This window comes from Cupressus sempervirens, chromosome 7 (assembly GCF_028749045.1).
Source record: "Cupressus sempervirens isolate cs-2001-9-10 chromosome 7, ASM2874904v1, whole genome shotgun sequence".
In the NCBI taxonomy this organism is placed as follows: Eukaryota; Viridiplantae; Streptophyta; class Pinopsida; order Cupressales; family Cupressaceae; genus Cupressus; species Cupressus sempervirens.
The window spans coordinates 172,567,677-172,595,676 of NC_143124.1; the positions used below are offsets into that span (position 1 = coordinate 172,567,677).

The following is a 28,000-nucleotide window of genomic DNA, read 5'->3' on the forward strand; positions in this document are numbered from 1 at the left end:
CAACATAACCTAATTTAACTTAGCCATATTATGGCAAAATCGGTAATATGGATCTGTTGGAAGAACCAAATATTAAGAACCCGGGAATACCGAAAAAGCAAACCTATTTAAGCCGTTCTAAGGCCCGTGCGTTGTCATTATTTTGGCTATCAATGTTTATTGTGGGAATCCAAGGCTCGAATATGGAGAATACTGACATCTCTGCACTTAAAATTGAAGGTGCTCACGGCTCTGGGTTTCAAAGATATGACAGTTTTGAGCTACAATCTCCAGTACAAAAGCCCTTAACCCAACAACAGAAAGACAGGATGGAGCTAAACAAGAAAATGGCACTGACCAGACAGAAGAGTAGAAGGAAATCGGAGGAAATACCGATTGCATCCCAGGAGAAAATGCCTGTAGAACACAGCGTGCCCTTTTGTCAACCAGATATAGATATAGATATATTGAGGAATCATTCTGATAATTCCTACTGCGAAGGATGTAGCAAACCCATTTCATTGTCCAAGCAGCAAGTCAGAGTTCTTCAGTCTATTGTAAAAGGGCAATCCGTTTTTGTGACAGGATCCGCAGGTACAGGTAAGAGTTATTTGCTTGAGTTTGTTGTGAAAATCCTTAGAAAAATGCATGGTTCAAGTTCAGTCTTTGTTACAGCCTCGACGGGGATTGCTGCTTGCCATTTGGGTGGCATGACATTACATTCCTTTGTTGGGGCCATTCCTGGGGATATTAGTAAAACTGAGCTGTTGGCGAGGATAAAAAGAAACAGGAATAAAGCTAAGAGATGGAAGGAAGCAAAGGCATTGATTATAGATGAGATAAGTATGATTGATGGAGAGTTTTTTGATCACCTGAATTATGTGGCCAATGAGTTGAGGGAGCCGGTGGCGGGGGCAACTAAAAGAGTGTGGGGTGGCTTGCAACTTGTTGTAACCGGGGATTTCTTTCAGCTTCCACCTGTGAGACCACCGAATCCAAACAAATACTTCGCCTTTCAGGCAGATTGTTGGGACGAATGCTTTGACGAGCAGATAGAGCTGAAACATGTTTTCAGGCAGTCAGATAGAGGTCTGATAGACATGTTGCAGGATATAAGGAAGGGTTTGCAGAACCCATTGACATTGGCAAAATTGAACCACTGTCATGGTCCGCCTGTAGCTGAAGATGGGTCTGTGGTTAGATTGTATCCGAGGAATGAGGATGTGAGGAGAGAGAACGAGGAGAAACTGAGGCTTCTGGGACAGAAAATTATCACCTTCACAGCACTGGATACAGGGAAAGAACAGGCCAAGAAACTTTTGCAAAGTGGAATTGCCCCTGATCAAATTGGTCTTTGCTTAGGGGCACAAGTGATGCTTATCAAAAATATAGAAACAGGAAGTAAATTGGTGAATGGTGCAACAGGTGAAATTGTTGATTTTATTGAGGACGGCTATCCAGAGGAAATCAGTGCAACACGCCTCTGGCCAAAAGTAAAATTTCAATGCGGACAGGAGAGGGTAATAGGACCTGAGAAATGGAGCATTTTGGAAGGGGACAAAGAGGTGGCTGTAAGAACACAAGTGCCGCTTATTTTAGCATGGGCTCTCAGTGTGCACAAATGCCAGGGGATGACATTGGATAGAGTTGAGACAGATCTTCGGAGGGCATTTGATTATGGCATGGTATATGTAGCCCTCTCACGTGTAAAGAGTTTGGATGGACTTCGACTCATAGGGTTTAATCCATCAAAGATAAAAGCACACCCAAATGTTCTTGATTTCTGTCACAAGCTTACCAAGCACAAGGAGGCTACATTGGCAGCTGGCGAACAAAATGAAGCAAGCACACAGAGTTTGAATTACAGCAACATTTAGCTTTGGCAGATATATAATGTATGTTGATTTGAAGCAAAATATTCGTTTTTGCATAGGCATATGGCTAATAATGTAACCTATGTACCCATTCTGGTATCATTTCGAAGAATCCAATTGCTTTCTGACCACAAATTTCATTTTGATTTTGATATATTGAAATACTAACTTCAAGTCTTTTATGGAAATCCATAAATTTTGTGATTACTATAACTGTATGCATTTATTATGTGAAAGATCTGTAAATTCCTATCCAAGTTCATCAGATTCATAATTGAAAAAAGCAAGGAAGAGCATTCATTGGCTTTTATTTTTGGTCTATGGATGTCTCTCCGGACTTTTAACCTCACTTTTATAACATTATAATACTGCCTTATGTGAGAGTCTTGATATTTTTGTTATTATGGTGGTAGCTGTTGCAGAGGAGTGTGGTATCCAGAGCTATTGGATCGGTTTGTTCCACTTTAAATTTTATATACAATTAAGGGTGACCTGAATTTATCCCATGTTCTTGGATCATTTCATAAGGCACATTTTAACTCACTATTATATTGGTCACATGGTAGCACAGCATGTAAGGTTGGCTAGGGAAACAAATCAATGGAAAGAGTAAACACAGAACCTATTATAACCATAAGCTTTTAAATACATTGCCAACGAGATTCAGCCTCAGCACAAGGCAATCTTAGTTCTAGATACAGCTACTCAGGCTTTAACGGCCAGCCAAAATAAATTTCAGCAAACAAGAAACTTAGGCTCGCAGTGATCAGGTAATCATGCTGAAATCACAACCTTAAAACTTGGGCACATAGACCTACATTTGTGCTGATCAATATGCAGCCAATCTAAAATATACCTGTTGCAGACAGAGGAAGGCAGCCTTTCACTTGCAAGCAGAAACAGCTGTCTCCAAATGGTTTATCTTGTCATCTTTATGTGGGCTCTGCTTCTACTATGCTTGTCTTGGAAACTTCTTGTACTTGTGAGGAAAAGATAATATCTGATGTACTTTTGAAACTTGTGAGAATAAAATAAGATTAGTCATGCTTCTAGAAGTTTGTGATATAAAATACTGTAGAATCAAATATGCTTTTCTCATCACATTTGAAGAAAACAAAGAAGATGAAATAGAAACTCTTATTCTTTTTTTGACTTATTTATTTGTGTGTTTTTGTTGTTTGATGTGGATTGCCCTTGGACCTTGAAGTGGTTTTCTGACTCATTTATATGTTTTTTTTGGGAAATTTAAGAACCAGAAATATATGAAATGCATGAACTTAAGAAAACAAACAAAACAAGGATTTTTATCCTGGGAAAAACCCTCGTCACCGAGGGAAACAATCCAGCCCACCAAAAATAGTTCCTTAATTAGAATTGCCAAAAATCAATTTCAAAATTCTGCATCCTTTAATATCTTCCACACAAACTAATCGAACAGAGATCAGAATAAAATCAATTGAGAATGTCAAAAATGAAATCACGATGCAGACATGTATAGGCTCAGAAAATATTCTGCTGCTCAGGCACATAATACAGAATAAAACAAGATATGTAGTTCATATATGGAGGCTAGTGAAAAACATGATACAACATGTATTAAATATGAATTGCAAACAGACGATAAAAGATCAGATCTCAGGTTTTTCTTCAGAACAATATGAAATCAGCGAACACTTAATATTCCATAACAAAAATTTCCACTTGATGAAAACATTTCCATCCCCAAAGAGAATACCAAGCGAGCATAGTGAATGGTTTTCCAAGAGCAAACAACTGTCAGTTGCAGAATATGAACCAATGAGGTATAATATGAACTGTCAATGAGAACCAACGATAATAAAATAAAAATGTTGCTTATAATAATATCGCAAATAGTGATTCATGAAACATAAACGGCTCCACCAAACAATAATCATCTACGTACACACTTGAAGGATAATATGAAGTTTCCTAGTAATCAGCAAATTATACATATGGCAAATCTGAGCCAGCACAAAGCCAAGAGTGGTGGAGAGAAGTTACGACTTCAGTATGATATAGTTATACCAAGACGTTAATGCTATAAGCTGAGAAGTATGAGAAGAACATCATACAATCTGAAGGAGACAACAGAGCTGCGGTAACCAGAGAACACCACCAAAATATGAAGAAATATACTATCCACGAACTATCACAAACTGAGACTAGTGAGCTTATGAAGTAGGAACAGAACTTGCATAAGTTGAATGAGCAGGAATATGACAAATGAATATCTATATTGCTGCTACAATGTTCAACATGCCCTTTTAGCAAGAGAGATCTTCAGAGAGCCATCTCATGGCAAGTGCACATAGCTGCAACTAGGATAATGTCAACACAAATCTCATCACAGATTTTCACAATAAAATTGTTATCTCAGCATAACAATATTCACCATAACTACTCCTACAGGGTGAAATAAAAGACAAAAAATTAAGTCATGGAGTCATACACATGACCTCCACCATGGCTACTCCTAGATGGTGGATTCACCATAGCTACTCCTAGAGGGTGGAACAAGGGATTTCACCTTGAACTTCTCTCGCAGATAACTCATAACAAGGGATTGCACCTTGAACTTCTCTCAAGGAAGAACTCATTAATAAGGTATTGCACTTCAAATTTCTCTCGAACTTTGAACTTCTCTCTCTGAGAAGAACTCAATGACAAGGACTGTGCCTCGAACTTTTCTCACAGAGAAGAACTCATTAATATATGAAAAGAATTACTGAAACTGAGACTCTTTCAGAAAAAAATGTCATTTTCCAATGTACCAAACTTATCTCGGAAGTAGCAAAACTTTACTCTCAAAAGTGGCTTGGTGAGAATGTCCGCAGGCTGCTCCTTTGTAGAAATGTACTTGAGCCCGGTCACTTTCCTTTGCACCTCAAACTTCTCTCACAGAAAAGAACTCATTAATATGTGAAATAATTATTGAAACTGAGACTCTCTCTCAGCAAAAATGTCATTTTCCACTGTACCAAACTTATCTCGGAAGTAGCAAAACTTTACTCTCAAAAGTGGCTTGGTGAGAATGTCCATAGTCCGCTCCTTCATAGAAATGCACTTGAGCCCAAGCACTTTCCTTTGAACCATATCTCTCAAAATAATGGTATTTAATTTCCACATTGGATTAACTGAAAGCTTCACATAACTTTGGTTATCACACAGAGTCACTGTAGGTTGCAAATGCTGCCCAAATGGACTTGCAAGCAATTTTTGAAACCACACAACTTCTCTTGTAGGCACACATGCTGCAACATTTTTTATTTCAGCTGTACTCTGAGCAATACAAGATTGTTTCTTGCTGCACCAAGAAATCATAGCTTTAGGGTGAAACAACATCCTGAAGTACTCTTCTTGTCAGGCACACACCTTGCCCAATTTGAATCAAGAAACACCCTACAAGTTCAGCACTACACATGAAGAATATTTCAAGTCACATCCCATTGTATCACAAATATATCTGAATATGTATCTGGTTGCCAAAAGATGATTTTTTCTTGGTTCACACATAAATTGACTTAAATTATTAGTTGCATAACATATGATCAGACCTTGTGTTCACCAAATACATTAAATAGCCAATCAACTGTCTATACATAATAGGATCAAGCAAATTTGAAGCAACTGCATCATCATGTAACTTTTTCAAATTTGCTTCCTTATGAGTAACCATAGATTTACACTCTACATGCCAAATCTTTTGAAAATATCAATTGTATATCAACCTTGACTTAATATGATTTCATTGTTCTTTGTCATACTTGAAGCCCAAGGAAGTAGTGAAGCAAACCAAGAACTTTCGTTTCAAATTTTGAAGCTCACTCCTTACATTTGACAATGAGATTATCATTACCAGTGAGAAAAAAGTCATCAACATAAAATACAAGAATCAACACTTTGTCATCATTTACTTTAAAGTATAATGCTTCATTTTTATTTAAACCTGAACTTAGAAGATAGTGATCAATTCTCTCACATGAAGCACAAGGAGCTTGCTTAAGGCCATACAATGCCTTTTTCAGCCTGCACACATGAGACTCCCTATCGTGAATAACAAAGCCCTCTAGTTGCTCAATGTATACTTTCTCTTCAATTACCCCATTTTAGAAGGCTGTTTTCACATACATTTGATGAAGTTTCCAGCCCTTCATTGTTGCAATAACTATGATGGTTCGGATGGAAGTGTAACGAGCTACTGGTGCAAAGGTTTTTATAGTCATTGCCTTTTTTTTGTGAAAAGCCTCTAGTTACAAATTTGGCTTTATGTTTTTCAATACTTCCATCAACTGCATGCTTAATTTTAAACAAACATTTAGATGAAACAATTGATTTTCCTTTTGGTCTTTGAACAGTGTCCCATACATCATTTTTGATGATGGACTAATATTCCTTCATCATGGCATGCTTCCATACCTTCTTAATTGAAGCTTCTTCATATAATGCCCCCTTTTCAAGCACATATTGTATGATGTTATTGTTAGCCTATTTTTCCATGGTCGTTGTAGGTTAACCAAGACTTCTAAGTAGTGTAACATGAGGACTCGCACCCCCCTCCCAAAAATTGAAGTACCCGTCCCTGAGACATCCTTGTGCTGGGTACTTGAGGACTGAAGTACCCCCCACCTCCACCATTCCACAAGCATGCCACCATTACTTGAATTTCTATTTGAATTTTGATTTTTGAATGTTACTATTAGGTATGTAATATGTTACTATGTTGAATGTTTAATGGTTCTAGTTCATGTTGCAATTTTTTTATATTCGAGTATTTTATTTTGGTATATTCTACTGAAACATCATTTCATAATCAGCATTTCAAGTTCTATATGTGTACTATGGAACACCCTCCTTGCCCCGTTCACCACTTGCCACCGTTCCCTAGCCGTCCCCTGCTCTCTCGAAAATGAGGCCCATTTTCCCTACGCCCCTCGTCCTGATGTGCCCTAGTATAGGTGTTACACTACTTCTAAGGGATCTTGATAACATTTAGCTTAAGCAATTTTAGTTGCAAACTATTTTGAAGGGTTTTGAGGTAGTTTTGAGTAAACTTACTTTATAGTACGTCATTATGGCTTTATTTGGACTTCCATTGCAGTGGCGTGTGGATGGTAAATTGTTCGATATCGCTAGGATCATTTATTTATCATTGATATAATTAATTAATTATTATGCATTAATAAAGCCTTTTATAAAGTTATGCTTAATTATTTAACTTTATTATAGTCTATAGTTTATGAGAAATATTTGATTAAATGCCCCCTTTATTTTATAATAAAAGTTAGTGGGGACTTAAGTGAAGGAAAATCATGTTATATGGCATGAAAATATTAAAGAAAAAACAATTGCGACAAATAGGGGCTGAAAAAGCAGCGACTAGAAAATAGGGGGCAAAAATGTGAAATCTTTTGATTATAGGAAATGTCAAAAAAGCAATTTTGTTCATCCCACATTGTGAAGATGAGTGAAAAGCTCTAAGAAAGTGTCATAAATGAGATTGAAGAGCTCTCTTTCGGCATGCTTGGTTACACTTGGATGAAGAAACTAAGTCATTCGTTGGAGATTAAATTTGGGGTTCTTGAGGACGTTCATTCTCAGGAATTACATCTCTTCCTCACTGTTCAGACTATACACAGCCAGGAAGTTTTGGTTTGGTTCAAACTTCAAAGGTAAAATCTGTTTGTGATTCATTGTGAGTGTCATTGTGCAATACCAGGAGGCCTCAAATCTGAAGATTGGTGTTAGGATTGGACAGGCAATGGCTGTGATAGCATTTTAACAAGTTGGCCAATTTCTGGAAGTGTATGCCTGCATATTAACTGTGATACATGATACTATGTACATCATACAAGTTGGAGTTGTCATTGAGATGCTGTACAGGTTTCAGAAGTGCTACAGTAGTACCATTCTAGCCATAAATTGGGCATAAGGAAGTTGTTGTAGGGCAATCATCAAGCACAGTGGCAATGTTGGACCAACAGTCTGTTTGAGAGTCATTTACAGCCATCATATTGCTGCTATTATGCTGTACTAGAGCCATGATGTGGAGCACAAGTTCCTACGAGTCCTTGGAGTAGCTAAAATAGGGTTCAGAGGCTCTTCACATGTTAGAGAAGTTCTGAAGCTGTTCTAGTGTTGCAACATCAATCATTGTTTTTAGTATGTAAGAAATAAGCACCAACATTCATTTGAAAGGCATTACTATGACTGATTGATCTGAAAAGTTACTACAGTTGTTTACCAGTAAATAGAATACAGTCAACTTCTATGAATTTGTATTGAATGTCATACTCATTTTGTGCAAATATTGTTACATGACACTTCCCTTGATTCTTGAGCTAAACTACTTAGTAAACACAAACATCATCATGCTCTCCTACTCCAGCTTACAAACTCATTCTGTAACTAAGTTTCCAGATTGCTCTCAAACTGTTTAACAAAATTCAGAAGTGTTGAATGATAAACTTTTTAGGAGCAATAAAGGGGGCTGGCCATTACAGTGGTATAAGATCAGTGTATCTTGCCATCTTGGTGGCTACAATACAAAATGATTAGACAGTGACATGATTGCTGAACGTAGAGCAAGGAGGGCAGAGAAATCCAAAAGAACACTTGAGGTGAACAGGTTATGGGGAATATGGACGAATACAGAGCTCAGGAGCAGAATCAACCAATGCCGTAGTGATTCAAATGATGGCTAGACAAATGGGTATTGATGTCAACAATGACAAAAATAATGGAGGAAACAATAGTGCTATCATAAAGATGAAGAATTACGATGAGATGCTAGAAGATCTTCAGTACTTGCTTGAGCATCCTGGATGGTTAAGATCCACCCTTAAAAAGGAATAAGTAAATGAAAAATATTCTTCTAGTGCAAGAGACAACGAGAAACAAACAAATGAAAAGAGGTTCATAGCAAATCATTTGAATGGAGATAGTGCCTAGGTAGATAGAAATCAGGTGGTAGATTTTCAGAGCGATTATTTGGACACGGACACAATTACTATTGATGAGTTTGTGCATGAAGAGAAAGACAAAACAATAGCCTTGGATTTGAGATCAGATGTTTCCAAACATGATGGTTCAAATAGATATAGGTTGGATAATCATATACAACCTTTGGAGAGAATTGTCTATGAAGACATCAATACTAGTGAGTCTCTCACAAAGATAACCACTCACAAAAAGAGGACAACAAGCACTTAATTTCTGAACAAAGCAATCAATCTTTTGACAAATGGGATCTGAGTGTGGTGGAACCTAAGTATGATGGAGATCCTGCAGAAGATGAATTTCATTTTGATTGTGATGATGACCATAATGCATGTATGGAGGATAGTATTGATGATTGTGATAATTTTTTTGAAACAAAATCTGATTTTATCTTTGCACATGGCTGACTTTGAGTAGGAGTTTAGGAGCTTGGATAACTTGAATCCACAATATAGTGCTGAAAATGATAATGAGGATGCACAAGAGATTTGGGACACCCTTGGAGTCATTGATGAAAGATATATCAATTCGGATTTTGATATTCATCAAAGCAGCAGTTGGCTTGGTTTGCATAAACATGGCTGGAAGAATCAACTTGAGGTGCTCATTTATAACCCATTGTTTGAGATGGGTGATAAGAAGACAAATGATAATTCACTCTTTGAGTTAGACAATGGAACTACATTTGGTTGTAGTATTTCACTTGATGGAAAGAGCATATGGGATGCTAAACTAAGTTGGAGTATGGTTTCCAGCTTTGGTATTAATTATGGTTCACATTGTGAGGCAGATGGATATCTCCCTTGGATACCACCTGATATGAGTGATTCTACTGTTGACTCACTCTCTCTATATGAAGAATCCTTGGCTATTAATAACTTGTTCACTTGTAGTCATGTGACAACATCAATAAAGGGTGACGCACTTGATTTTCAATTGAAAATATCTCATAAAACGACACGAGTTAAATGTGCAACTTCATATGGAAGGAGAGGTGCTTAAGTGTGTTGATGACTGTACTTTAAGGAGTAAACTGAATTCTAATTTTCTGAGTTACAACACTGGTCACCTATGGCTATCTTCTTGCAATCATGAGAGGCAATCCTAAAGTATGAAGACATAAGTTTCATCAAGTCTCCCAATGATGGCTCTCAGGATTCAAGGGCTATACCTGATGTTTTTGTGTAGATTCAACCTACCAGAGGTCTTCTTTAATTTGCAACAGTGTGGAAGGTGCATTGAAGACCCAAAGTTTATGTGATAAATGGAAGAAAGGAACGAAGGATGCTAAGTTGTTGGCTGCCCCTAGAAAACAACACTTATCAAATCAAAGAGCAAATCAACCTCATGAATTAAGCAAGGCAACCCAGTGAAGTTCATCTAAGAATCTTATCTTTTCAAAGGGAAGAATGTATAGAGGTGATGTACTACTTGTAATGGCCAAGGATAATATGACAGTGTTACTTGAAATGAAAAGATGTCATGCATATAAAATTTTTGATATAGTTGAAGGATCATGACAAACCCCTTATCTTATTGCTGCAGCTGAGAAAAAACTTCTGAAATTTAGAGGTCCATATTATTTGGTGTGCAATAGAGAAAATTCTCAGATAATGACTAAGGGATATTCAAGTGCCGTGACCTTTAAGGAAACATGGGAGTGTTTCCAAATTCATCTGATGCAAATTATTGGGTACATGTTGATAAAAACCAGTCTTGTGGATGGTTGGAGTGAGTTTTGTGTTGAAGTTTGTAGCTGTGATAGAGATCTTTATCTCTGATTTTATGAGATAGACATATATTTGTTATGACTGTTATGGTTATCTTCAGCTGAAAGAGATATTTCTGATTAAATTGAAGTTAATATTATGCAAAAATATATGTGTCATAAGTCATCTGAAGAGGCATGCATATAGAAAAATGAAGTTTTGAATGTGTGGAAATATGAAGGGTCTTATTTTTGGGACTCAAAGAGACCTTTGTGTTTAAGATGAAGAGCCTTATGCAATCGACTTATATGATTGCTTGGTATATTGTAAATCAATGAAGTGGAAAGTCATGTGCTTGAACATTTTATAATTAATAAAAGAGGTATTCTTCTGGTGCGGCTGGGTTTTCCCCTTTGAGTTGAAGAGTTTTCCCAGGATGAAGTCGCTACATCTTTTGTACCTATTTTATTCTACTTTTCCTTATTGCTGTTATCTTTATTTTTGAGCAAAACATTAACATGATATTCGAACCAGGTTAAAAATCAGCAATATAGGAGTGTTGAATTAACAGGTAGCTTCGTGACATATCTCTTTCTCAATTTGATGCTGTTTACCGTACAGGGTAAGAAGTTTAACACATGTATAACATGACTCAATGCAGAATAGGTACTTTATTCATGTATGCACTTGCTGATTACAATCCAAATACAATGACTACAATGATCAATGATGATTCCAAAGTCCATCTCAGACGTGTACATATACCTTTCCGAAGGGGTGAGTAAAGCGTCACACGCCTGTTCGGATACTACTCTACTTGTCGGCTACATTATACATTTACCGACAACAGATGCACTCTGTATTTTGTCAGCATGTTCCTACTATTGTTGTTTGTATGGTATTAGCTATCATCTCTTGACGGATATCATATGGAGTGTTGCCCTTTCTCAGTTTTTTTCGAGTTATTTGGTGCTTCATGTAGATTCTGTCTTCCTCTTTATCGACAAATTCTTATTATTCGCTAGTAGATTTCCTCAAAGCATTGCCTATTATATGGCAAGATTCAGTACTATCCTGTGGGACACGAGGATCTGTTATCCTTTGATATGCTTGATTGACTCGAACACTTAATGATAACTAGTACTACTTGCACTCTCTTTGAGAGTATGCATATACATGTAATAGTGGTGGCGTTGGGCTGCCTTCTTTAGCGAGGCAATATTGTTCTTTTACAGTGGAGCAGAGTTCTTTTCTTCAATTTCCATCCTTGCAGTGACCACTACCAAGTCTCCTCAAATCAGTTCTTCGGGAATTCTTTTTTTAATTTATATTTTTTGTGTTGGGAACAAATTTTATAATCCCTGTCTTGTGGATTACCTTCATAGGCCTTTTCAGTATTTTGTCCTGCAAATTACTTTGTCCTGCTGTTCATGTTTGTGTGTTTCTTTTTGTAGAATGTGATGATTTTCCAGCGTAGTCACAAGGTATATTTATTCATCTTATTCTTATTTGGGAATGGTGACTTAACATCTTGGTTTTGTTGACTCCGTATGTTGGCAAACATTTTAATATGTGCGATTTTTCTTCTTGTGCTGTATTCATAACGGTGATATATGTAACGCCGCAGTGTATTGTGAAGGAAAACAAAGAGTCTTTCGTCACTCTTCTAATTATTTTGTCGTCAATCTTTATTTTTGCTAGTCCCATATGGGCATGAATTCTTCTTCAATGTTCTATTCTGAACAGTTTTTTCTTCTTAGTCTGTTGCATTATATCTTTGATATATGTGTATCAAAATAGTTCAATGTGTTTTTGATAAACGAAAAGTTTATATTGAGAGACATAATTTACATCAAACTCATGATGATCATCGGTGATTTCTGTTTGAATTCATTTTAAGCAATGATTTAGTGGGAACATGGATTTGGTCAAAGGCTAGGACGGACATTCATTTCACCATTGTCCCTGTTGTTTAATGTAAATTAGTCGATGGACATGAGTTCTTTTGATGTGTATTCATGTGATTATTTTGAAGCAGTGATATATCAAAAAATATCGGGCAGTCTTTGTCTGAGGTTAAAGTATATATTTTCTTCAGTACTGATGCTTTATTAATTCATTTGTGATTAGTTTCTTTTGAAGGATCAATTTCCTTAGAAATTTTGCATACTATGTAGAACTTTTAGTCTATCTTATTGCATAAATAAATTCATTTTGTGGACTGTGTGGTATTGTTGAGGGTTCTTAGCCTCTGTTTCACATTGTATTTGTATTCTGCAGTGGATTCGAAATAAAGGAATCATCTCTTATTGGGCTCAGATTACAAAGAGATAAGTATTCTATTTGTGAGTATTGATCATGAATGTTATATCACTTAAAATAGTGTATGATTTTAACGTCAATTTCTATTATAAATTGATTTAATGAGTTCTTAATCTCTCATGGTTGCAAGATGTTATGGAATGGTGAGAGATTATGCAACATTGTTTGCAGTCTTGATACTAAATTGATGACAGATTATTAAAAGGTGAAGATCATATTTAGATAGAGAGACTAATCAGCTTCAGAGACAGGTTACATGACAAAGGGAGATGTCCAACCCTTCACAATTTTATGGAATAGTCAGTCATCTTATTGTGGTAATTAAAGTTGTCCCTGTTGAGAGGGAGACTCTATTATTAAAGCTCTCCCTTCTGAGAGAGAGTCTGTTATTAAATAAGTCCCTGTTGAGAAGGAGTTTCTATTAAGAGGAAAATAAATCTCAGTTATTAAAGTTATCCTTGCCAAGAGAGAGTCACTGTTAAGGGAAAATCTCAATTTTTAATGCATTCTTCTTTGTGAGAAGTTCTAGGCGACAACCCTCGTTCCACTCTTTGAGTAGGTATAGTGGACCACCCTCTGCGAGTAGGCATGGTGGAAATGCATTCTTCTTTGGGAAAAGTCTGAGGTAAAAGCCCTTGTTCCACCCTTTGCGAGTAGGTATGGTGGATCACTCTCTGAGAGTAGGCATGGTGTAAATGTATCCTTTTTTGGGAGAAGTTTTGAGATAAAAGTCTTCGTTTTACCCTTTGCAAGCAAGCATGGTGAAAGTCACGTGTGTGACTCCATTCTATATGCTTATGAAATAACTACGGTAATTTATGTTATGCTGATATAACATATGTTAAGTGAATATATCATCTTTGGTTGTACCTATGTGTGCATGCCTGACTAAAGATCTCTCTCTTGCTAAGATTGAGTGTTGAAGTTGGTAGCTGTGATACTAATTTTTATCTCTGATTTTATGATATAGAAATATGTTTGTTATGACTATTATGGTTATATTCAGCTGAAAGAGATACTTGTGATTAAATTTAAGTTAATATTATGCAAAAAGATATGTGTCATATGTCATGCAAAGATGCATGCATATGAAAATGTAAAGTGTTAAATATGTGGAAATATGAAGGGTCTTATTTTAGGACTCAAAGAGACCTTCATGTGTAAGATGAAGTCTTATGCAATCTATTTATATGATTGCTTGGTATATTGTAAATCAATGAAGTGGAAAGCCATGTACTCGAACATTTTATTATCAATAAGAGGCATTTTTTTGGTGTTGCTTGGTTTTTCCTAGGATAAAGTCGTTGCATCTTTTGTACCTATTTTGTTCTACTTTTTCCTATTGCTGTTATCTTTATTTTTGAGCAAAACATTAACATATTGGGGTGATGGTCTAAATTTCAGAATTGATAGTGTTGTTCCATTCCTTACCAGCCATCTTATTATTCCATTGGTTCATCTACAAATGGATTGGTGAGAGAGATTTTAAGTAGGATTGGAGCATTAAACTAATGGTCAATCTTGAAACTGTTACCTGGCAAATAATAGATATTGACTTCAGTTTTGAGCTTGCTTTTTAGTTGCAGATCAGTCACTTCACTTTATGGTTTGCTCTTGTCTAGGGGAATTGATACAATATCTTTTGTCAAGGAAGTAAGGATTTTCAGTTGTAGATTGCTTGGAGCTTCAACATTTTACCTAAGTTGCCGATTTGGGTTCGGTGTTCGGGTTCGTGGGTTTGGGCAATTTTTTTTTTCTCATTTGGGTTCATGGGTGGGTTCGTGAGTACACACACACACACACACACACACAAGAGAAACATGCATAGTTTTAAAACAAAGTCATCTCACAATGTGGACAATTGTTGCTTGATCATTGATCAATGCCAAATGCCAACGATAAACATTAAATACTCGCTCATTAATCTATTTTCATGATTGTAAAGAAAATTATACATTGAATTGCTAAATTGCAAAACATAGACTAGTTCATCAAATAATACATTGAATTACTAAATTGCAAAACATAGACAAGTTCATCAAATAATAAAGTTTGAAACATGATGATAGATGACAAGTGTTTAATAGTTTATTAATAATCATAGTATCAAATGCCCTTCAAGAGTCAAATGGATCATCATAAAATGAGGGATCAGTGGCTTCATCCCCAACTACAACTATATCTAGATCTTCATCATTGGAACCCAAACTGGTTCCACTAGTCCCATATGCTGCCATATCATCATCCTCCTCCTTGACATAAGGGATTAGATGAGTGAAATGTTTTTTATTAAGTTCCTTTGAGAGTTACATAAGAAAACAATTTAAAAAACACTCTTAAAAGTTGTTTTAGCCCCGGGTTCACTGTGGGTTTGTCTAGGTTCGATCCAGCAAGGACCCGGACAAATTCACAGTCAAAACTAAGGACCCTGCCTGGACCTGCAGTGAGCCTGCGGTGAATTTGGACTCGTGCGGACCCCGATTTGAATTCGGGCAGCAGGGGACGAATCTGGCTTCTTAGCTGATTTTACCTTTGGAATTGGTCCAGGACAAGAAATTTCTTTATGCTCTGCTTCATTTTTCAGAGATCTTTGGAGTTATAATAATAATTGTTAGCATCATTGACCACTCTCTGGTCAGATTAGATGAGTTCAAATTTTGATTTGCAAAATGAGTAGGATGGTTTATTTAGTCCAGCAAATGAGCAATTTTTGGTTGAGGATTGATGGTAGAAGAGATTTGATCATAGGAAATGAGTTTTATGTTACTCCCATATTAGTTCTATGTATCCAGTGAGATTTTCGATTGTTTACTGCTGTCCTAGATTTTTCATATTATTTATGTTGACCTCAATCCTGAGGCAATCTGATTTTGAATACTTGCAGATTTCAGTACAGCCAGTGGGAGGTCCTCTTGGTTTAGTACAATTATTTTCCACTTTCACTCGAGAGACTTTGGATCCTTGCAGTCACTTCATGATGTTAGTATGCATGCCTCTCAATAATAATTGGTTGATTGCAGTGAGTTGGGTTTGTTGCTGTACTAAAGGTTCCTACCTTGACACTTGAAGGTTATGTACCAGTCATATAATTTCAATTATTAATCACAGATACACTACTTGGTTAGCTAATTTCAGGGTTAGTTGTACAAGCATCAGTATTAGTCCCTCATTTGTGATATATTTGTTTCTTATTTGGGACTTCATGAGCAGACATACTGAGGATTATGGTTTTGGGTCGAGTAGATATTTCTTCCAATTGCCCAGGATCATGTTAGTTATTGGGGTTGCAATTATTGATTTCATTGGGATGTCACAAAAAAAAAGTTTCATGTTGAGATCAGAGTAGTGCAGTATCAGCATGGTGGTTCCTTTATGAGATTGATTTGGAACCCTGGGATCATTTGGGTTTATAGTATAGCAATTGAGGATGAGGAAGCCAATCAGGGCTTATTGGAGGTTGCTCTTATGGTGTTCCGGTTTAGTTTTTTTGGAGAGCAGTTTCCAGAAGAGTTGGTGGAAATAGTGCAGTATTTGATTGCTCTACATACTAGTTGCTATCAGAAGGTCATCCAATAGGCTAGTGCTTTCAAGAGTTGGTGCTATAGATCTCCTAGGTTGGCTTGGGACCCTAGGATCATACTCAATTTTAGTTTGGTTCTACATAATGATCTTGGGGGAAGCATTGGAATTGCTCGAGGACAAGGAATTTCAGGAAGGGTGGATCATAATGTCCCCTTTTCAAGCACGTATTGTATGATGTTATTGTTAGCCCATTTCTCCATGTTCCCCACAGGCTAACCAAGACTTCTAAGGGATATTGATGATATTTGGTTTAAGCGGTTTTAGTTGCAGACCATTCTGAAGGGTTTTGAGGCAAATTTGAGCATACTTACTAATTTAGTAAGTTATTATGGCTATACTTGGACTTCCGGTGCAATGGTGTGTGAATGGTAAATTAATCAATATCGATAGGATCATTTATTTATTATTGATATAATTTATTATAAATTGATAAAGCCTTTTATAAAGTTAAACTTAATTATTTCACTTTATTAATGCAGTCTATAGTTTGTGGGAAATATTTAATTAAATGGCCCGCTTTATTCTATAATACATGGGAAGCATAAATAAAAGTGAGTGGGGACTTAAGTGAAGAAAAATCATGTTATATGGCATGAAAATATTAAAAGAAAAAAAATCGCAATAAAATAGGGGGCAAAAATGCAAAATCCCGAAATTATAGGAAATGCCAAAAATGTGATTTTGTTAGTCCCACATTGTGAAGATGAGTGAAAGAGCTCTTAGAAAGTGTCATAAAAGAGATTGAAGAGCTCTCTTTCAGCATGGTTGGTTATCTTGGAAGAAGAAACTAAGTCATTTGTTGGAGATTAACTTTGGGGTTCTTGAGGACGTTAATTCTCAAGAATTACATCTTCCTCACTGTTGAGATTATACAGCCAGGAGGATTTGGTTTGGTTCTAAGGTAAAATCTGATTGTGATTCATTTTGAGTGTCATTGTGCAGTACTAGGAGGGTTCAAATCTGAAGATTGGTGTTAGGATCAGAAATACAATGACTGTGATAGCATTTTAATGAGTTGGCAGATTTCTGGAAGTGTATGTCTGCATATTAAGTGTGATACATGATACCATGAATGTCATACAATCTAGAGTTGTCACCAAGTGTTGTATAGGTTTAACAAGTGCTACAATCAGTGGTAAGATTTAAAATCTGTACTCTCCCTTTGAATCTCTAGAGGTGGATCCGAATCATCCATATCTTTATTTTGAGGATATTCAAAGTCTTCTCTATTAGATTCCATGTTAGATTCTTTTGCTTTCTTGCAATTTACATCTTCATCAAAAGAAACATCCCTGCTGATTTCAATTTTCTTTGGACCTGGAATGTAGATTCTGTAAGCTTTTGAAGAATCACTATAGCCAACAAAGATTCCTTTCCTTCTTGAAGGTTCCAACTTTGATATTTTCTCCATCGGAACATGAATATAGACATGGCAAACAAAAATTCTGAAATAATTGATATTTGGTTTTGATATTTGTAAAAACTTCTGAGTCATGTTTAGAATCTAATGAGGACTACGATTTTGAATTTGAACTATTGTCCTGCAAGCCTCAACTCATAAGAAAGTTTGAAGGCTTTGATCATAAATCATAGCCTTCACTGCCTTAACAATGTCTTGTTTTTTCTTTTGGCTACACTATTTCATTGAGGATTATAAGGGACACAAAACTCCCTCTTAATCTCATTTTTAGCACAAAAGTTATGAAAGGTACCAGAGAATGTCAGACCTTAAAATCTTAATCTTCTTGTTAGATAACTTTTCAACAAGTGCTTTGAACTCTTAGAACCGGGACAACACTTATCAAATTCTTTAGACTTAAGAAAGTAAATCCAACATTTACTAGAAAAACCATCTATGAAAGTAACATAATGCAAGAAACCACTAAGAAAAGCAACTGACAGAGGAGCACATAAATCAGAATGAATCAACTCTAGAATATCTTTAGCTCTATTTTCACTACTATGAAAAGTACTTTTAATGTTTTTACCTAGAGCACATCCTTGCAAACTCCTTCATGACATTGGTTCAGCTTTGGAATACCAATCACAACCTTCTCCACAGAAGATAAAGTTCTGAAATTTAAATGACCAAACCTCTTGTACCAAAGTTCACTTGAATTTGAAGTATCATGAACTAAAGCTTGAAAGGGATGAACCGAAAGCTTGTAGAGGCTATCATGATGAACTCCAATCTCACTAGTTGATTGAATGTTGAAGTTCTTCTTCCATGCAAGAACGTTTACATCAACAAAGGCAACATGATAACCTTTGTCTTCTAATGCCGATATAGAAATTAGATTCTTCTTAATACCAGGAACAAAGAGGACATCACTCAAGTGTAGTGGAATTCAGGAATCCAATTGGAAAGATGTAGAGCCAACACCCTTAACAAAATAACTTGCATCATCACCCATAATAACTTGAAGATGAGAATACCTTTCTTTCAAGTTGAAGTGGTGTTCTTGGTAACCAGTAATGTGACGAGATGCTCCACTGTCAATCAACCAAGTATCACTGTTTGTAGGGACATTGCTAGAAAGTGCAACAATAAATAAGAATCCCTTAGAATTTTCACTTGAATCTGTTTGAGTAGAAGATTTTTCTACATTTGTAGCAGCTGCTTGAGGCTTTGGTCTAGAGGTACAATCTCTAGCTTAGTGTCCATATTTATCACATTTGAAACACTGGATTCTAGAAATATCTCTTTTCTTTTTCTTGGATTTAGGAGCTGACTCAAAGTTATTATCTTTGAATCTTTTGAAGTTTCCTTTCTTCCCTTTCCTTTTGAAGTGTGAGCTGCAAGTACATGATCATCTTCATGGTGAATTTTACAGCCATTTCATGTAGCTTCTAATCTGCATTCTTCTTAAATGCAATCAACTCCCAATCTGTTAAATTTTGGGAGCTCATCTCTACTACTAACAACTTGAATGAAGGATTCCCAAGAGTGGAGGAGTCCATTCATGGTAAGCATAACTAAATCCTTATTTGCAAATGATTCACCAATTGCACTAAGCTGGTCCTTCCCTTTAACTCTTAAAATTTTCATAAAGTATGAAACGACTGATTCGCCTCTAGTCATTTTCACATGCAACATTTGACATCTCAGGGCAAGAGCTCTACTGGTATTATTGAATTCATATAGGTCCTTAAGAGTCTAAAACATCTCCTTGGCTGATTGCAATTTAGGGATAAGAATCAGATGATCCTTAATGGAGTCAATCATAATCTTCTTTACCATGATCTTATTCGTTTTCCATTGAGTTCTTTCAGCTTCTTCACATGACTCTGTAACAACAGAATTAACATAGATCAGAAGTTCATTCTCTTCAAGTGCAATAAAAACTCTAGGCTACCATGAAAAAAATTTAAAGAGCCATCTAATCTATCAACTTTCAAACAATTCAGTGTTGTCACACGCTAAAAATGAACAACTAAAGGAGAATCAAGTAATACAAATAACTAGATATTTTGGGTTCTGAATCAGATTTTCCAAACCTGACTCTAATACCATATTAAATTTAAGAACCAAAAATATAAGTTTCATGATAAATGAAATGTATAAACCTAAGAAAACAAACAAAAGAAGAATTTTATCCTGCGAAAAACCCACCTCGCCCAGGGAAACAACCCAGCCCATCAAAAATAGTTCCTTGTTAGAATTACCAAAAATCAATTACAAAACTCTGCATCCTTTAATATCTTCCACACAAACTGATCGAAGAAAGATCAGAATAATATGAACTGAGAATGTCAAAACTGAAATCATGATGCAAATATATAGGCTCAGAATATATTCTTCTGCTTACACACATAATAAAGAATAAAACAAGATATTGTAGTTCATATATAGAGGCTAGTGAAAAACACAATGCAACACGAATCATATATGAATTCCAAGAATATGAGCAAGATCAAATCACAGGTTTTTCTTCAGAACACTACGAAATTACCGAACACTGAATACTCTCTAACAAAAATCTCCACTTGATGAAAACACTTCCATTGCCAAAGAGAATACCAAGCGAGCATAGTGAACGGCTTTCCAAGATCAAATGAACATCGAACCAATGAGTCGTAATAAAAACTGTTGATTAGAATTGATGATAATAAAATAAAAATGATGCTTATAATAATATTGCAAATAGTGATACACGAAATATAAATGGCTCCATCAAACAATAATCGTCCACATATTGAAGGATAATACGAAGGTATCCAATCATCAACAATAATACATATGGCAAGTTTGAGTCAGCATGAATCCAAGAGTGGTGGAGAGACGCTATTGTAGCTCTTGGCACCCCCACCTCTGCCATTCCTCAACCATGCCGCCGCTGGGATGTGTATTTGAATTTTGATTTTTGAATGTTACTATTGGGTATGTAATATATGACTATGTTGAATGTCAATGGTTCTAATTATTAGAATAATATTTATGTTTCTTTTTAATGCTCACCATTGTATCTTATTGTATCTCTGTAAATATTAGAATGTTTCTAATATTTAGGTGTAGTCTAGAATAGAATGTTTCTATTCTATTCGACTCTCCTCTTTGTATATATAGATCATTTGATCTCTGATTAATCAGTCAAGTATTCTGCCATTTACGTTTGTAACATGGTATCAGAGCCTATTTCCTAAATTTTTTCGAAAATCATAATTTCTTCTTTGAGATTATTAGACCCATTTTCGAAATTATGTTTTTGTGATCCTTGCTTCGTCATATCAAAATCCTCTGATTTTCGAACAAGGGTTTTGTCTGAAGGTTTGTTGAAGATCTCTTGCAAAATCGTGACTTTTTTCCTACCTCTCGACTGAAAACTCGTGACTTTTTTTTTCCTAGCTCATTACTAGAAAATTGTTTGCACCTCGTGATTTTGTTGTCACTCAGAGCCATAATAAGGATTTTTTCGAAAACCCTTATAATTTCGTGACTGAATTTTTCAAAATTCTTTGGGTCTGTTTTCTTTCAATTTTTTTTGAAAATTTGGGCATAGTCTTTTTCTGAATGCAGTTTATGGTGTCTTTCTTGCACAAACAGTGCCGTTTTTTACTTCATACTCCAAAAACGACTTCATTGATGGAAGCTAACAGCATTTTGTTTAACAAATCCACCATTATTATCAATAAATCTGAGGTTTTTTTCAAGCTTTTTTCAGCTAGGGCCGTTTTTTCGAAACCCTAATTTTTGGGCTCGAAATTTTTTTTTATTACATATTCTTGGTGGGTTTTTCGAGATCTCAAATGGGTCGTCGTCAGAATTTTTTTGGGTGCCTTGATTTTTGAGCCAATGGATTTGGATTTGGATAGCATATTATTTCTGGGTTTTTCACGCTCTCTTCTGGGTACTACGAGTTTTTTGGATCTTTCATTTTCTCATTTCGAAGTTTGTGCCATTTGAGATATTCACATATTATGAGAATCTGTATCAGCAGCATCAGAAGTCAGACTCAATTAAAAAGCAAGCCAATGCCGCCCAACACTTAGAGCAGAAAGAATCTATCTACTATGCCTTTATGGCCAGCATACTTACAGATCATGTGAAATCTTCTGCTTGGTACATAGATTCCGGTGCCTCCTGACATTTCACTCACAGGCATGATTGGTTTGTTGAATTCACTCCCTATTCTGACTCAGTAATCTTTGGAGGCGGCAAGGCATACAATATTGTCGGCAAGGGCCATGTTTAGATTCAGTCCAAAGGAAGAGGACTCATGCTCCTCAATGTATGTTATGTTCCTGGCATGAAACATAATCTTCTGTCTATTAGTCAGATTATGAAGCACTACACTTGTTGTCGGTCTGTTAGTCAGGTGGATGTTGTTTTTAGTGGAAATAATTGTTCAATTATTGATCGTGCTTCTCGCATTACACTTGTTGTCGGTCTTGAGGATCATGGTATTTATAAGCTTGTAGATTCAGGCAATTCCTTTGAGCGTGCTTTCATCACCAAATCGTCCGCTCTCAGCAGCCTCTGGCATTAGTGATACGGTGACCTGAACATTCAGTATCTAGCACAACTTGCTCGGGATGATTTAGTCCATGGCCTACTTAATATCCAGACCCAGAACCATCGCGTTTGTAGAACTTGCCAAGTAAGGAAGCAACATAGGACACCATTTAAGGATGGTGAATCATGGTGGGCATCTAAAGTACTCCAGCTAGTCCACGCTGATGTATGTGGTCCTATGAATACTCTTGTTATTGGGAATAGGTACTTCTTACTCTTTGTGGATGATTTCAGTCACAAAATGTGGGTATATTTTCTTAAGCAAAAATTAGATGCTTTTCCTGAATTTTAGTAGTTTAAAGCCCTAGTAGAAAAAGAGTTTGGTTCCCCCATCCGTACTCTTAGGATCGATAATGGGGGGAATTCTGTTCTTTTGCTTTCTTTGCCTTCTGTACTACTCATGGCATTAGACGTTAGTTCACCACACCTCACACCCCTCAGCAAAATGGTGTTGTAGAGCATCGAAATTGTACCATCATAGAAATGGCTAGGGCTATGTTAGAACATAGAAATGTTCCCAGAAAATATTGGGTAGAAGCAGTATCCAGAACTGTCTACCTTCTTAACTGGTCACCCACCCTTACAGTTAAACATAAGACTCCTAAGGAAGCTTGGTCTAGTCGTAAACCTAGGATCAACCATTTGAAAGTTTTTGGCTCTTTAGCATATGTATGGATTCCTGATGCTAAACGCGCTAAGTTGGATTCCAAAAGCTAGAAACTCATGTTTATAGGATATAGTCACACACATAAGGACTACAGACTAATTGATGTAAACACTGATCGTTTAATCTTCAGTTGCAATGTTGTGTTTGATGAGGAACTCAGACCATTTCAGCTCTCTGCCTCCGCACTGCATTCCAAGATTCAGTCTTCAGCAATCTCTAACTTGGGTCCTTCTATTTTATATGAGTCATCTGATGCTACTGATACACCACCTCAGCCACCTCTAGATAATACAGCTCCTGCTCTTGCTCCAGCTATTCCGATAGCATCTGATTTGGCTCCTCTACTCTTCGGCCAAAATGGTGGGCTCAAACGATTAGTGATCTTCGTCTTGATGAACTCATTGAGGGTAGAACCTCCAGAAATAAGAGTATTTAGCACAACATAGTTAATGTTGCTCTTATGGTCAACATTCACAGTATCCCTGAGCCCTAGACATATGCAGAGGCCAAAGGAATTCCAGAATGGGAATAGGCCATGGATGCTAAGCTTCAAAGTCTTCAAAAGAACCACACCTGGGTTCTTTTAGATCTCCCTCCTGGGAAGAAACCCATTAGTTGTAAATGGGTCTATAAGGTCAAGTACCATGCAGATGGTACCTTGGACAAATACAAAGCCAGACTTGTTACTCGAGGATTCACCCAATGCAAAGGCATTGATTATGAGGAGACCTTTGCCCTGACAACCAAGATGAGCACTATTCGCCTTCTTCTTGCGATTGCAGCTCAGTATGGTTGGAAAGTTCATCAGATGGATGTGAAGAGTGCTTTTCTCAATGGTGAATTACAAAAAGAAGTCTACATGATGCAGTCCCTAGGTTTCAAGGTTGCTAGTTCATAACCAAAAGTATGTAGACTCTAGAAGGCCCTCTATGGTCTTAAATTGGCTCCTCGGGCTTGGTACACAAAGATTGCTTAGTACTTGGTTTCTCAGGGATTTCAATGTAGCCCATCAGACAATAATCTATATATTAAACACTCTGGTATGATATTCTTTTCCTTGTTGTCTATGTGGAATTACTGGGAGTTTAGAACATTTGATTTCAAAAATCAAATAGGATCTGTGCAGAACTTTTTATATGACAGATCTTAGATTGCTTCATTATTGTTTAGGTATTGAGGTTTGGCAGAGTGACAACAGTATTTTTTTGTCTCAATCCAAGTATGCCAGAAATTTGCTTGATAGGTTTCAAATGCAAGATTGCAAACCTGCCTCCACTCCTATGGAGACTGGTCTGAAATTGTCTGCACAATCTGATTCTCCTCCTGTAGATGAAACACTCTTCAGGCAACTAGTAGGTAGTCTCATCTACCTTACTACTACTAGACCTGATCTCAGTTTTGTAGTCAGCTACATCTCACGGTTCATGACGAACCCCAAGACTGATCATTGGATTGCAACGAAACGTGTGCTGCGCTATGTACATGGTACTTCAGATTATGGTCTTCTTTACACAAGGAGTGCTACTCCTCAGCTCAGTGGATTCGCCAATTCCGATTGGGCTAGTTCAATTGATGATAGGAAATCTACTTCTGGCTATGTGTTCAATATCGGATCTGCAGCAGTTACCCGGACCATTAAGAAGCAATAGGCACGGGCACTCTCCTCTACAAAAGCAAAATATAGAGGAGCTGTCAAGGCAGCTTGTGAAGCAGTTTGGCTCTGTCAGATGCTTGCAGATATGCATATTTGTCAAGCAAGTCCGACTTCTTTGTTTTCAGACAATTAGGGAGTACTCAAACTTGCTAACAACCCGGTGTTTCATGAACGAACCAAGCACATAGAGCTTCATTGCCATTACATCCAATAGTTAGTAGAAGATGGATCTATTCAGTTACTCTATGTCCCTACCTCAGAGCAACCGGCAGATATTTTCACAAAACCCCTTGGTCCTGACAAGTTTGTTAAATTCAGGGGATCTATTGGTGTAGTAAATAGATTGAGCATTAAGGGGGGGTATTAGAATAATATTTATGTTTCTTTTTAATGCTCACTATTGTATCTTATTGTATCTCTATAAATATTAGAATGTTTCTAATATTTAGGTGTAGTCTAGAATAGAATGTTTCTATTCTATTCGACTCTCTTCTTTGTATATATAGATCATTTGATCTCTGATTAATCAGTCAAGTATTTTGCCATTTATGTTTGTAACACTAATTCATGTTGCAATTTTGCTATGTTCAAGTATTTTAATTTGGTATGTTCTAGTGAACTATTGAAACATATTTCATAACTAGCATTTCAAGTTATATATGTATACTATACAACACCCCCTCTCTGGCTCGTCCTCCCCTTGCTATTGTCCCTTGACCGTCCCAAAAATGAGGCCCATTTTCCCTCATGTCCTGGAAGCTCACTCTGGTGTCTCGGCGTCTTGAAGTACCCCCATACTGGTGTAACATTGCTTTAAATAGGCTTTGCTTCTACTCTTCCTATCTTGGAAACTTCTTGAACTTATGAGGATAAGATAATATCTGATGTACTTTTGAAACTTGTGAAAATAAGAATGAGTTTGACTCAAAAACTACACAGTTAAATCCTAATAGCAATATCACAATTTGACTTGCTATGGAAATTATCTCCTACTTATCAATCAATGAGCTTAAGGGGCTTTCTAATGAATGGATCATAAGGCACAACACTCGGTGAAGGTTTTGCAAATGGGGTTGCAAGCAGAGTGGGTTTAACCATGGAGGAAATTCTATAGTTAAGTGTGCTCAAGCTGGAGTAGTAATGGGATGGGTGACCTCCCGGGAAGTCTTGGTGCTTCATCTTTGTGAGCATCACCAAGATCCAATGAGTTCTATGTGTTCCATTTATTCTCATGAGAAATGGATTTGTGTTGAATCACTACTCATGAAATATGGGTCAATTAGTCTGACTCAAAAACTACACTGATAAATCATGATAGCAATATCATAATTTGACTTGCTGTGGAAATTATATCCTACTTATCAATCAATGAGCTTAAGGGGCTTTCTAATGAATGGTTCATAAGGCACAACACTTGTGAAGGTTTTGCAAATGGGGTTGCAAGTAGAGTGGATTTTGCCATGGAGGAAACTCTGTAGTTAAGTGCGCTCAAGCTAGAGTAGTACTGGGATGGGTGACCTCTCAGTAAGTCCTGGTGCTTCACCTTTGTGAGCATCACCTAGGTCCAATGAGTGCTAAGTGTTCCATTTATTCTCATGAGAGATGGATTGGTGTTGAATCACTAGTCATGAAATATGGGTCAATGAGTTTGACTCAAAAACTACACAGTTAAATCCTAATAGCAATATCATAATTTTTACTTGCTGTGGAACTTATCTTCTACTTATCAAGATAATATTGGGTATGCTTCTAGAAGTTTGTGATATAAAATAGAATCAGATATCTTTTTCTCATCACACTCGAAGAAAACAACTAAGATGAAATAGAAACTCTCATTCTTTTTTCAATTCATTTATTTGTTTTTTTTTGGTTTGAAGTGGATCGCCCTTGGATTTTAAGGAGCTCCAGCAGTGAGTGTCTGAGTTGCAAAATTGTCATTCCCTACTCATTGAGCTCCTACAAAATGAACTATATCTTAATCATACAAAAATGCTCTAGCGAACCATAAATCCTCTGCAAACCCCTTTCATTTCTAGCTTCCTGCATACTATTTATAATCTCTGTTTCTAGTTTTCTTCATAACCCTTGTAGAATTTTATTAATTTCTTCTATGCCTCGTTCTGAAATTCAATCAATTCAATAACTGATATCTATAATACCTCTTCCTATATCAACACTATTGTCAACTTCATATGGATGCAGATCAGCAACATTGAAGACTGGTGAAATAACTATCCTTGGTGGAAGGCCAACCTCGTGAGTTATGAGAGAATTTTTTGATCGGAAACAGGTATCTCAACCTTTGATTATTCCTAGCATGTTCATCTATTTATTTCCCTACTTTATTATTTATTAATTATTATTACATAGGCTCCTTTTGTTGAAAATAACTCCAGACAGAGACGGAAATGGAAAGTTTCTATAAGATGTGTGAGCTTTGCATGTGCATGTCTTTTTCATATGGATGTGCTTTTGAAATATCCTGACTATTAGCTCTTAGGAGAAATACAAAAAAGTCATGGAATTATTACAAACTGATTCAATCACACAAGTAATAGGAAATCTTATGCAAGTATTATTTAGTTTCCCTTTATTCGCATGGAACTTGCTTTAATTAAATTACTAGAAATGTTCTGATAGAATTCACCATCTAATTGTGATTGCAGAATTTGGAGTTATACAATGAATATGAGCTAAAAGTATACCAGATTGCTGTGCTGATGAAACCTGAATTATTGAGCTTTAAAAATCAACTGTAGACACCAGGCAGCTGTGTGTATTTTCAACTATCGAAGGCTGTGAGTCCTATATTAATCCTGCTATTACAATACCAGAGAATGGCATGAGGTTTCAGATCAGGGAAGCCTTGTGTACTTGCAGATCGCTCCCAAAATCCCTTGACTGCTTTCAGAACAACTATATTTCATGGCTTGCTGCTACAGTTCCTTGACTTGACGTGCTGATAAAATTATCCATCAATATTGTGTGCTGGGGTTGCATCCAGAACAACTGTTTCTACAGGGGTTTCATCCAGTACCAGGAATACATATTGCAGAGAGAAAATAACGAAAAACATAAATTTAGAATGCCTCTTCTTTCCCATTGAACTCCATTATAAATTATAATTCAACCTCTTTCCCAAAAAGCTATGATCACCTCATGAAGATCACAATTTTAGACAGT

At 36.5% G+C, this 28,000-nt stretch overlaps 1 protein-coding gene across 4 annotated transcripts; it reads left to right on the plus strand.

Moving 5' to 3' along the window:
• LOC149546071 (uncharacterized) lies at positions 1-27,962 on the plus strand. Of its 4 annotated transcripts, XM_089790981.1 has the most exons (5): positions 1-579; positions 655-1,874; positions 12,860-12,924; positions 27,020-27,107; positions 27,484-27,962. In XM_089790981.1, exons 1-2 carry the CDS (start codon positions 48-50, stop codon positions 1,854-1,856), a joined length of 1,734 nt encoding a protein of 577 aa, XP_089647107.1. In that variant the 5' UTR covers positions 1-47; the 3' UTR covers positions 1,857-1,874; positions 12,860-12,924; positions 27,020-27,107; positions 27,484-27,962. The 4 variants fall into 4 exon arrangements, with proteins under 4 accessions (XP_089647107.1, XP_089647104.1, XP_089647105.1 ...); XM_089790978.1 differs by having other exon boundaries at positions 2-1,874; XM_089790979.1 differs by lacking the exon at positions 12,860-12,924 and having other exon boundaries at positions 2-1,874.
• Positions 27,963-28,000: the final 38 nt, after the last annotated feature.